This window comes from Humulus lupulus, chromosome 2 (assembly GCF_963169125.1).
Source record: "Humulus lupulus chromosome 2, drHumLupu1.1, whole genome shotgun sequence".
NCBI lineage: Eukaryota > Viridiplantae > Streptophyta > Magnoliopsida > Rosales > Cannabaceae > Humulus > Humulus lupulus.
In genome coordinates this window covers 294,072,483-294,085,144 of record NC_084794.1, presented here as the reverse complement: position 1 = coordinate 294,085,144, position 12,662 = coordinate 294,072,483, and the positions used below count along the sequence as shown (strand labels likewise).

General features: G+C 42.4%; 1 protein-coding gene across 1 annotated transcript; it reads left to right on the top strand.

Moving 5' to 3' along the window:
* The first annotated feature begins 8,560 nt into the window (after positions 1–8,560).
* On the top strand, positions 8,561–11,924 carry LOC133819871 (ER membrane protein complex subunit 7 homolog). The gene is made up of 7 exons (XM_062253244.1): positions 8,561–8,748; positions 8,874–8,917; positions 9,985–10,093; positions 10,282–10,345; positions 10,441–10,557; positions 10,650–10,758; positions 11,449–11,924. The coding sequence occupies exons 1-7, from the start codon at positions 8,654–8,656 to the stop codon at positions 11,541–11,543; spliced, it is 633 nt and encodes a 210-aa protein (XP_062109228.1). The 5' UTR covers positions 8,561–8,653; the 3' UTR covers positions 11,544–11,924.
* Positions 11,925–12,662: the final 738 nt, after the last annotated feature.

The following is a 12,662-nucleotide window of genomic DNA, read 5'->3' as shown; positions in this document are numbered from 1 at the left end:
ATCGACGACATGTTGGTCAAGTCAAAGACTGCCGATAACCAAGTCTCCGATCTGGGGGAATGCTTTAAGATTTTAAGGAACTACGGCATGAGGCTAAATCCCCAAAAGTGTACTTTCGGGGTTGCGTCAAGAAAAATTTATGGGTTTCATAGTCAACACCAGAGGGATAGAAGCAAACCCCAATTAGATCAGGTCGCTGGGCGAGATGCTATCACCACGGTCGCGAAAAGACGTCCAAAGTCTGACAGGAAGGGTGGCAGCCCTTAATTAGTTCATTTCCAAATCTACCGACAAGTGTTTGCCATTCTATAACCTGCTCCGGGGAAATAAAAAATTTGAATGGACTGAGGAATGTGAACGGGCCTTCCTCGACCTGAAGGCACATTTAGCCTAGTCGCCCGTGTTGTCCAAGCCAACAGCGGGAGAGCCTTTTTCCTTTACCTGGTTATCACGGAAGATGCGGCTAGCGCCGTGCTGGTCTAGGAAGAAGACCAGTCTCAGAAGCCAGTCTATTACATTAGCCAGAGGCTTCTCGGAGCTGAAGCTAGATACCCATTGATGGAAAAAATGGCTTTCTGCCTTATTACAGCCTCTCGAAAGCTCAGGCCATATTTCCAGTCCCATTCAATCCATGTCATGACCAATCAACCTTTAAGGCAGGTTTTGCAAAAACCTGAGGCATCGTGGCGCCTTTTGAAATGGGCTATCGAACTCAGCCAATTCGAGATACTATATGTGCCGTGAACTGCGATCAAACCAAGCTCTAGCTGATTTTGTAGCAGAGTGCACGGGTTTCCAAGAGGAACCAGTGGAAGAACCAGTGTGAGCCTCGTGGAAAGTTGTTGTGGACGGTTCATCCAACGAGGGCGGGTCCGGAGCTGGAATCATCCTGATATCCCCGGAGGGACATCGTTTCCACTCCGCGTTGTGTTTCGGGTTCAAAGCATCCAACAATGAAGCCAAATACGAAGCTTTACTGGCTGGGCTAAGGGTGGCACAAGAGCTGAAGGCCAGCTCCGTCCAATGCTACAGCGATTCCCAGCTCGTGGTAAACCAGGTATTGGGGGAATACCAGGCGCGGGGAACCAAGATGGCGGCATACCTGACCAAGATAAGGAAGGAGCTGTCCGCATTTGAGCACAGCCTAATTGAACAGACACCTCGAGGGCAGAATGCTAATGTTGGTGCCCTGGCAAAGCTCACCACTTCTGGGGAGGCCGAAACGTTGGGCCTAGTTTCGGTAGAATTCTTGGAAAGACCTAGCATAGAAGAAGCCGTAATGGAGGTCGAAATGATCGATACGAGGCCAACCTGGATGACTCCCTTAATCGAATACCTCACAACAGGAAGATTACCTGAAGAGCGAAACGACACGAGGAAGGTACTTTACCAAGCTCCGAGGTATACAATGATAGACGGGACGTTGTATCGGCGTGGTCTCTCTTTACCTTTTATGCGGTGTGTTATGCCCGGTGAAGCGAGAACCATTCTGTAGGAGGTGCATGAGGGATTTTGTGGAGATCACGTTGGGGGGCAAAACCTGGCCTTGAAGGTATTGAGGCAAGGGTATTATTGGCCCACTCTGTCAAAGGACTCGATTTCTTACGTCCGAAAGTGTGACAAGTGCCAGCGATTCGCCACAATTGCCCGAGCTCTTCCAATCGAGCTGAAGATGATCTCGTCCCCATGGCCGTTTGCGGTCTGGGGGATTGACTTAGTTGGTCCCCTTCCCACAGGAAAAAGAGGAGTCACTACGCGGTGGTGGCTATCGACTACTTCACAAAATGGGCAGAAGCAGAGCCCCTAGCGATGATTACATCAACGAGGGTCCTCGATTTTGTGGTGAAAAGTATTGTCTGCCGGTTCGGACTACAAAAGAAGATCGTGTCGGATAACGGAACCCAGTTCGATAGCAATCTCTTTACCGAATTCTGCGACAGGCACGGCATAATTAAAAGCTTCTCCTTCGTGGCCTACCCCCAAGCTAATGGGCAGGTCGAGGTTGTGAACAAAACACTAAAGGCAAGCCTTAAGAAAAGGCTAGATGAAGCCAAAGGAGTTTGGCCCGAACAGTTCCCCTAGATGTTGTGGGCATACCGGACCTTGCAACTGAACTTCGACGGGTCACACTCCTTTCTCCCTGGCTTTTGGGAGTGAGGTCGTCCTTCTTATCGAAACAAAGATAGCCTCGCATAGAGTCCGTACATTTGACCAAGACCAGAACGAAAAATTGCTCTACGCATCCCTCGACCTGATTGATGAAAAACGAGAAGCTTCGCAGCTGCGGCTCGCGCATTATCAGTAAAAGATTACTCGTTATTTCAACTCAAAGGTCAAGAAACGCATTTTCAGCTTAGGCGACCTAGTGCTCCGAAGAGTTTTCTTAGCCGGTAAGGACCCCAAGGACGAAGTGTTGGGACCAAACTGGGAAGGACCCTATCAAATAATAGAGGTTGTGAAGGAAGGAGCCTTTAAACTAGCTCGGCTTAATGGAGAAGCAGTCCCACGGACCTGGAACGTGGTGCATCTAAAGAAATATTATCAATAATACTTTTGTAAGGCTTAGTTATGAAAGCCACCTTATTTTATTAAATAATGAGAAGTAGTTTCTTCGTATTATTGTATATCTATGTGTGTACAGTGTTAGGGCATGTTCCAAGTAACCAAGAAAGATCCCTTCCTGATTACTTGGGGGGCATATATCCTGGATATGACCAGGTCCTAAAACTTAGAAGTTGGTTTAAATTGATTGATCGATGTTTTTCTTAAAAAGCACGAGATATCAATAAAAATTGACGCAAACTAAGTTTTCAAAGTCAATGTCCTGGATACGACCAGGTCCTAAAACTTAGAAGTTAGTTTAAATTGATTGATCGATGTTTTTCTTAAAAAGCACGAGATATCAATAAAAAATTAACGCGAACTAAGTTTTCAAAGTCAATGTCCTGGATATGACTAGGTCCTAAAACTTAGAAGTTAGTTTAAATTGATTGATCGATGTGTTTCTTAAAAAGCATGAGATATCAATAAAAACTTAACGCAAACTAAGTTTTCAAAGTCAATGTCTTGGATACGACCAGGTCCTAAAACTTAGAAGTTAGTTTAAATTGATTGATCGATGTTTTTCTTAAAAAGCACGAGATATCAATAAAAAATTAACATGAACTAATTTTTCAAAGTCAATGTCCTGGATACGACCAGGTCCTAAAACTTAGAAGTTGGTTTAAATTGATTGATCGATGTTTTTCTTAAAAAGCACGAGATATCAATAAAAATTAACGCAAACTAAATTTTCAAAAGTTAACCGTCCTGGATACAACCAGGTCCCGAAACTTAGAAGTTAGTTGATTGACTGAGTGCTTTGTGGTTTTAAAGAAAGTCAGTGAACTAACACGAACTAAGTTCTTACCAAATGTGTTGAAAATGAATAAAAATAAAGGTAAAAAAATAGATTAAAGTGAAATTCGGGGAAACCAATTGTCTCAAGGAGAAAAAACATCGTGGTAGAAGATTACAAACAAAAAAAAGGAAATAAAGAGATCAAAAATCCTAGGCCCCCCCAGGCCGCTCCGACGAAGTCACCCCTTCGGCATCCTGCTCGCCTGCAGGGGAAGTCTCCCTGGTCTCAGAGGGCGCCTCCTGTTGAAGACGAGCCTTGAACTTCTCGAGGAAGGGCTCCCACACCTCTGGCGCCAGGAAGGAAAAATCGCCATCCTGGTTGAAGGCCCAGCAATGAGCATGGCCTCCATGGAGGAGCTGGAAGATGCCCTCTCGACCACAAGAGCGGCCTTGGACTCCTCAAGCTTGACCTTCGCGGCATCCAAGGCGACCTGTGTAGCCTCGGCCTCCAGTTTCTTAGCCCGGTTTGCCTCCAGATCAGCCTTCGCTGCGGCCAAGGCGGCCTGCACGGCCTTCTCGCTTTCCTTGGCAACCGTCAGGGCAGCCTTGGCATCTCGCTCTTGTTGTTGTGCAGACGCGAGGGCGGCCTGAGCAGTCTGGAACTCGCCCTTGATCTCGTCAAACCTGGCCCTGGACCGAGCTATGCTGCAGTGTAGAGCCAAAGCCGTCTGCAAGGTCAAAAGATAATAAGGCATGTGCTATAGAAAAATCAAAGAGAATTATTAATTAAGTAAACCTACCGTGAGGGTTATCCCCAGTGAAGACTCCATAACATTCTCGGGGCTCCTCGTCTCGATCTCCCGTAAGTCCCTTGGGGTGGCATTGTTGTAATGATCCACCGTATAGCTCGCGGTTTCGTAAACCGTCCCTCGAAAGGCCTTGGGGATTTTCTCCAAGGCCTAAGTGTTAACCGGGATAAGCACAGTGGGAGTCGGAGCTGGTGGGGTGGGGGCATCTTCTCTACGGCGGCAAGGACCTGGCCCCTCCCCTTAGCGAGAGACTTGGAGGTGGTCCCAGGAGGGGGGCTTTCTTGGTCTGCCGGGGCTTCTTTACCAATGGCCCAAACGACCCGGAGGGAGGATTCCCCCCCTGGAAAATGGATCGCAGGACGTTGTCCCCGGGCTATGCCATCTCTTCGCCTGAAACAAAAACAAGGAAGTGTTAGTATACATGTAAGAATACTTGATCACAAAAAATCTAAGGATGTATTGAAAATGTCCTACCCTCTAAGCTAGAGGAGGAATCTATTGCCACGACCTCCGGCCGTGGAGCTTCTTCGGGGGAGTCTAAGTTTATAACTGCACGAATGAGAGGGGGCTCTGGGTCCGGATCCACCTCAGGACTGGACTCCTCTACATACTGCCTAAGCCCCGGAGTGACTACACCCTCCAGAAGGGAGGGCCACGACCTAAGGTTGGTCCTATACTCCTCGAAAAAGGCCGACCTAAAAGCCAGGGTGTTGTCTACTACTACAGTGCCCCTAGGGCGGCCCATGTCATGGCGCAACACTAGTTGATCAATGCACTGGAGTAGAGTTATGTTAAGGTCTGGGTCATTTTGATGGCGATGTACGAGATGGCTGGGGTTAAACCTAGCAAGCTGTAGGTCTATGGCAACCTTGTCTAAGTCCTTAAACAAGTATGGGTTACCTTCGCCGGAGGGGCCAGCTGCTGCCCCGGACTGGATCCGATCCGCGTCGAGCCCATGGGCGATCTTAAGAGCCCACTTCCGACACACGAGCAGCACCTCGTCTTCCTCGTCCTGCTCGTCGTCGTCCGTAGCGCCCCTCTCGGGGATGGGTGCCAACTCGCGAGCTACGGAGATAGCCCACAGCCTCCTTAAGGCTAAGGTCTAGCCCAGAGAAATTAATTTTCACGCCAGCATCGTCTCATCAGACACGAGCTGGCGGTGATCTTTGTCACTTGGTGGGAGCCCCGCCAAGGTCTCATACTGACCCCCGAGGGTCGCTGATTTGGCCATCCTCGCAAAAATGGCTGCACAGTGGTATTCAAGTCAATACATATGAAAAGAAATAAAGCAGTGCGACGATTTTGCGAAGCTGAGGATAGAAAGAACTTACGAGGACGGTTTAAGTAGTGATGTTCGCAGTTGCGAAACCCCGTCGACATGAAGAACTGGTCCTTGAAGTCGTCGGGGTGGCTAGGCAGCTTGATGACTGCAGAAGAGTTGGGAAAACGGGTCAAGTAGTAGAACCCGTCGCCTCGCCCCCGTTGATCCGAGCTGGCTTTGAGGCAGAAAAAATAAAGGATGTCCGCCGGTGTAGGGACCTCCCACTCCTGCTTCATGAAAAGGTACCTCAACCTCGCTAAAAGACGATAGGAATTGGGGGGCAGTTGGAAGGGAGCCAGCTTCACGTAATTCAGAAAATCCGCGAAGTACTGGTCCAGAGGTAGGAAGGCCCCGGCCTTGAGGTGCTCGTCGCTCCAAGCCGCGAACTCCTCGTCGAGGGGCGTGCAGCTCCTCTCGCCCTCGAGGGGAGGTCGGGCAACAAGAGCGCTTGTCCCAATTTCAATGTTATGGGACAGCAGGATCTTGTTGACCCTCCCTTGTGTCGTAATCTTTGAGACGATCCTCTCCACCTCGAAGAAGGCATCAGGTCCAACCTCGACCTCTTTCTCCACCACGAGGCCAAATTCGGGTATAGGGGACTCCACAGCGACCTCCTTCCCTTTGGACTGCTGGGACGATGATCCAGCCGCACTTCTTTTGGGCACGTTCCTCCTGGGTCCCATCAGATTGCCTAACGAACAAGAATGAGGAAAAACTTAATAGGCGATCTAAAAAAGCAAGAAAAAAGAGCACGAGGAGAAATGATTTTCATACACGGGCTAAGGTAGTCTCAGCCCGTGGTGTGTGAAGCTACGCGTTGCCATGACCACGCGCCCACGTTTCAAACGGATCCCTGATCTCCAGGGATCTTCGTGTCAGGAGAGGCAGATTATTGCTTGCCTTGGAAGGGAGGTTTTGAAAACAAAACACCCGGGAAGCGTGTCCCCTAAGCTACCCGGTTTTGCATTTTGAAAATCCCTTTACTTTCCATATTCCAAGTAGACATTTCCAAAATTCTCCCAGAAATTTACCCATAAATCCCATAGTGGTGAACATCACATTCCTAAACATGTTTCTAAGTATGATCAATATGCCTAGAGTTGGAACCTATGCAGCAAAAACTCGCCAGAAACAACCTATTGTTTATAACTAAGAAATAACTTTGCCTATCGAAGAAACAGGGAAATCAAAGCATGTAAATAGACAGGAAACTTACAATTGATTTTTCTGAAAGAGAGTTGCTGAAGGCGTGGGGTTGGGAATCTTGGTTGAATCCTCGAAGCAAGACTTCTAAGATACTGCTGTGGCAAGAACGTGGGGGTCTCTAAGGTTATGACTGGAAAAAGAACTTCTGAAACTCAAAAAGGAAAAAATTTCAAGCAAAAGTGACTAATGTTGAAGGTTGCCCTCCTTATATATACGTAAGAGACGGAAGGAAGCATGGACCGTCGAATCATCTCAATGCGCGATTCGAGGGTCATAACTCAGGAGGTGAAACGGCAGCAGAAATGTGGTTAGGCCATTTAATGCAAATCTCGGAATCCGAACAGTCTCCAACCACGACATTCCACGTGTCCGGTACCAAGGTAGTGGACGGGACATGAAGAGTCGAGTGAGAAGTTTAAAAGCCTCCACCTTGAAGATCAGAAGTGATGTCACAGGTCACGAGCAGAGGCTTGGGGGGCAAATGTACGCCCTGAATATCCGCACACTCTGGCGGGCTGGATAAGGGCCTAACTCGATTTGTCACGCGTCAGCAGCCCGTCCGAGGATGTTTATTACCGTCCCCTAATTTAACCAGCCCGAGCTGGTTAAATCATTTGGCTGTTCCTCGGAGCCATCGTATCGACTTGGTGAGGGCCACGAGCTGGTACCACCTTTAGCTCGGAGTGCCTCAGAGGCCTGACACCCTCGACTATTTGTAAAGTCAACCATGCAATATAAACGTGCACTTCCTAGACATCACGTGTCTTTTTCATTCCTGAATTCTCGGGCACGCAGTATAAACGTGCGTATTTAGACATCCCACGATTGGTTTGGGCCAGGCGGCCCATTATCTCCTTACCTATTGATTAGACCACACTTCACAGTCAGGTTTTAGGAATTAATCATCAATATTACAGAGATGACATGAGGGATAAAGCAGTCACGGGATGACCCTTTGCCAATCCAGGTATCCTCTCCCTATAAATACCAAGACCCTGGGCATTGCAAAGGGTGGGCTTATTTTTGTAAAGAAACACTATGTAAGAAATACTCAAGAGATATCAATAATATTGTCTGGTGGACTAGAAGGATTTTAACCTTCGAACCACCTAAAAAGAAAGGAGTGATCATCTTCCTATATAATATTTTCCCCAATCTAAAACATAGCCATTATATATATATATATATTACGGTTCACTAAGCAGCACTAATTCATCACACTTACTCGTATAATTACCTGTTGCCGAAGAACCGCGTCAAGAATGTGTAGTTATTCTGAGATATTATTAGTATTTTTTTATTTAGTTTAATTTAAATTTACTTTAGGTAGATTATTAGTTTATATTTTTAATTTTTTTTGCTGTCATGTTAGTTGATTTTTTATTTATTTTTGGTATATGTTTAGTTTTCCTTAGGTATATTTTGAGTTGATTTATAATTGATAATATTTTTTGTTTATTTTTTTATTTTAGGTATACATTGGGTTTATATTTTTTTTAAAAATAATTTTTGCGTTTAATGGTAATGTTTTTCAAATTATTTTTTAGTTTATTTTTTTGTATATGTTCAGTTATTTTAAGATATATTTTGAGTTCAATTTTTGTACATTTTAAAATGCAAATTTTTCTATGTTATTTTTTTTTTAGATCATTTTGAGTTGATGTAATAAATTGATATCTAATTGATTTTTCAATACTGTATTTATATGAAATTGCTATCTAGGTAAATTTATGTTATTTTTTTAACACTCTTTGTTGAGGGCTTGACAACTAGTTGAAAATGTATTTTTGTAATTATAAATCTTTAAAATCGTATTTTTTTAAAGTATAATTGAAAATGTGTATTTATGAAAAAACTTTAATAAAAATTTCTTTAAGAAAATGTTAGGATAATTCTAAAAAATGAAAAGCATCTTAATATAAGCCAAAAGTTACTTAAGAAATCTCTACAGGAATTGAATTCCCAAATTCACAGTGCGATGGCGCCGAGCATCCGATCCAAATCGGTCGTTCTCCTGATTTTCGTGCAGTTGTGCTTCGCACTCATCTCTTCGTCGCTTGCAGCTTCTCCTGTGTACGATTCTCAATTCACCCCCTTTTCAATTTTCTCGTTTGTTTTCTTTGTAACCAAACAGTGGAACGCTGATTTCGCACCCTTTCATGAAATGTTCGATTTATTTAGTTTATTAATGTTTGCAGATCCAGTGAAGGTCACTCCATTCATGGTCGAGTTAAGATCCCAAGTATGTATTCCTGTTGTCTTTTATTTCTGTTTCTCGAGTTCAAAAGATCGATTTTTATTTTTTATTTTTCAATGTTAAGCGATTTATTAGGTATTACTATAAAATATATTATCAGTTATGATGACTTTTTCATGTTACTGGATCACTCAATTACTCAAACATTGGTAAGAGTCAATGATTTGAATTTAAGTAGGGAGATTAGGTTTTTGAAATCTGATCTTTTGCATTAGTTTATTTAAATGGTAATTTTCTCTACTGGGCTGCAGTTAATTTGAACGATCAGATATATGTAAAGCTTGATTAGAGTTTGTCCAAATTACTTGTGTTTTGATTTAATTACTTTATTTTCTTTGTAAGTCTTAGAGTTGCTATTCAATGTTAAAAGTTAGGTTTTTAAGGGTCAGATCATGCTAAAATCACATGAAAGTTGCTTGGGGAAGACTAATGTTGTGAAGCTCCTTGATGCAATAAAATAAAGTAGATACAAAAACGCATGATAGGTCGAGTGATTGGATCCACATACTTACCTACATAGGCAGAGTATCATATCTTTAAACGTGATTTTGGCTTATTTTTTATTTTAATTCAATGGAAATTTGAACCCCTCTCCTTCCCACACTCCCAATCACTTGAGATAGCCCCAAGTGGCGTTGGATCTTATGGTAAAGTGGATTGGAAGCTTGGTTCTAGGATCTCTAGCTGTTGCGGTGTTGGGTTTTATCTAGATTGACCTCTGGTTGCCAGCATTTCGACTGGTTTGTATAATTTCTTTTAGTAGCATTTTGTATAAAGAAAAGCAGTACTAAGAAAAGTGTGCTATAAATAATGATGACCACTGCAACGAATTTCTTTTAAAAGAGAAGTGGATGTGATAAGATCAACATGGTTGTAAATTCATGTTAGGATATCTTATGGTTTCAGACATTGAGTGATACTGATAATGGAGATGACATCATTAGAACATAATTTTTGTCACAAAACAGCTTTTTGTCTGACCGCTTTTGCAGTTGTATTCTTCTTGTTTTTCTCCCTTACTAATCTCATAACTGATGTCTTTGTTTTGGCAGGTTACGGGGCTATTGGATTTGGTCTTCCTGGGAAAATATCAAACATCAAAGTTATACTCAATGGTGGCCAAAGGGTGACCTTTTTGAGGCCTGATGGATTTTTTTCATTGTATCCTTAACCTCGTTTGTGCTGTCTACGCTTTGATTCAAACTCAGTTAAATGGGATTCAAAATAAAAAACTTTCAACAATAGAAATTTTTTATTCTTCTTAATTTTAAAGTTTCATAATATTAAAAATGAAATGGTGGTAATCCATTCATAGGCATGGCTTGTATCCTTGACATGTGTCCTTTAAGCCATAATGTGCCAGCAGGTACTCATCTCATTGAAGTGGCAGCAATAGGGTTCTTCTTTTCTCCGGTGGGATCACTATCCACAGATCAACTTTGTTCTTAATATTTTTAAACCACTACTGCAGTCTGATCTAGTTATGTATCTTTCATAAAAACTTTTAGGTTCGAGTTGATGTTAGTGCCAGAAACCCAGGTAAGGTTCAGGCTGCACTAACAGAGACCAGGAGGGGACTGCATGAGTTTGTTTTAGAGCCATTGAGAGAGGAACAGTACTACGAGGTTGGCTTCGATTGACTATGCTTATAATAATAATGCTATTCCCTTGACTGTTTCTCTATTATTGGTTTCTTACATCACCACTGGAATTTCAGATAAGGGAGCCCTTCAACATAATGTCGATCGTGAAAAGCCCAATGGGTTTGATGATGGGATTTATGGTGATTGTCATGTTTGTAATGCCCAAATTAGTGGAGAACATGGGTAAGTCTTCTATTCTTTACATATAGGATTCTACTCCATTTATTTTGTTTTTGGATTCCGACATTTCCTGGAACTTGATGTGCATTCATATGATGGGACAAGCTCCTCCTCCACCGTAACTTATTTTTTTGTAAGAATGACTGACCATTAAAATTGAAAAGAGAATACAATACACATAGGTGGAGGGAAAGGTTTCATCCAACTAAGAGCATACTTGGCCTATTTATGTGCTGCTTTAAAAAATTTATGACCCACATGAGATAGGGATGCCTTCTCCTCAGTAACTTGTGTGTTCATACATATAAGCTATCCTATCAGATTTTTATATCTCGTGTACTTATGAGGTGCCAAGTTGGAGTACTTCCACAACTTGTTTCCATCTATTGTACTACTTATTTGCTAGTAGATAGTTTGCTGTTAGGGGGTGTTTGGTATGGGGCATAGTAAAGGTGAGAATGTGAATCTAAAACTTTTTTCTATGTTTGGTTTAAATTTAAAGGTAGTAAAGTTAATAATTTGTATGAACCCCACATGTATTTTAAAGGTAAAGTGAACTCTTTTGTACACAAGAGTTTAATATTACCTTCCTCCTAAGTTCATCTATATTTTCCAAAACAACTCAACTACTCAAAACAATCACCCTTTTATAGTGCATATTCTTTTACTAATCATATGAAAATATGGCAACAGATCCTGAAGAAATGAGACGAGCACAAGAAGAAATGAGAAGCCAAGGGGTTCCATCTCTAGCTAACTTGATACCTGGGGCTGCTGGTAGAAGCTAGTGGAGCAAAGATCCCAACCGGCGTGAGCCATCCTCTGCCTCTGCTCACCCAACGGCCTTATTTATATGAACAGAAGCCAGAAAGCTCTAATCCTAAACATGATGGAGAAGAGAATAGGCTTTTGGCAAAAACTTCATAAAGGAAATTTTTTCTAAATGCTATTCCTTTTTGGGATTGGCTTGACACAAATGTGCTGCTGCCTTGAACTTGATGACTTATTTTTGGAATGAACTTTAGTAGAAATAGATCTTTTTTTTTGTTAGATCTTGTACGTATAGTATTTATACATACGCAAGAGGTACCAAACACTTCGTTATTTTGAATTGCACTTAACTAGAGTTGTATTTGATCTTTGCAATACCAGCTCTTTATTTACAGGAATACCGAATTTCTTTAAAGTTTTTATACTAAAATATTAAAAAAAAAAATTCTATACTTTTTCTCCAGGTCGTTTACTATCGAACCCAGATATCAACTAAGGGTGTTTATCAAACCGATGTGGTTTGAAATATTTTGCGGGTTCAAACTGCACCGCAGAGCTATATTTATCAAATTTAAACGATGTTTTGCTAAACTTTTATTATTTTATTCTATTATTATTGTTTGTTGAAAGTATCATAGCTTCTTGTCATTTTTATTATTGTGTTGAACACTTAAGATATGAGCTTTGTTTAAGAATTTTATTATAATGTTTAATTATTAAATTATTTGGTGATAGGTATAAATCACTCACATCGTACCACACTGTATTTTTGTGGTGCAGTTTTAAGGTCTATGCGGTGTGGGTGTGGTTTGGAAAATTGTTCAAACTGTATGTGCGGAGCGATCCAATAAATTGGCCAAAAACGGCACTACCCGCAATGAAAACACCCCTAATATCAACCAACACTCATCGAAACCGGTGGGCAGAAATATCTAAGTGCAAAGCTAGTGGGCAAATTTGAGCTTACCCAAAGCACTTGGGCACGACGCTTGTGGTTGTGGCGAGAGTTGATTCATCAATCGTCTTCAAGAAAATCCCATTTTCCCTTCACATTTTCTTGCCTTGTCCTTTTGGTTTGTTTGATTTTGTGGAGAGAAAACGAAGACAATATAGGTAGAGAGAAGAGGGAATATGGG

Excerpts from the sequence above, each read along its gene's own strand:
- LOC133819871 (XM_062253244.1), top strand. The coding sequence starts at position 8,654 with ATGGCGCCGAGCATCCGATCCAAATCGGTCGTTCTCCTGATTTTCGTG. Across the intron at positions 8,918-9,984 it reads TGGTCGAGTTAAGATCCCAA|GTTACGGGGCTATTGGATTT; the intron begins GTATGTATTCCT and ends TTGTTTTGGCAG. Across the intron at positions 10,094-10,281 it reads CCTGATGGATTTTTTTCATT|CCATAATGTGCCAGCAGGTA; the intron begins GTATCCTTAACC and ends GTGTCCTTTAAG.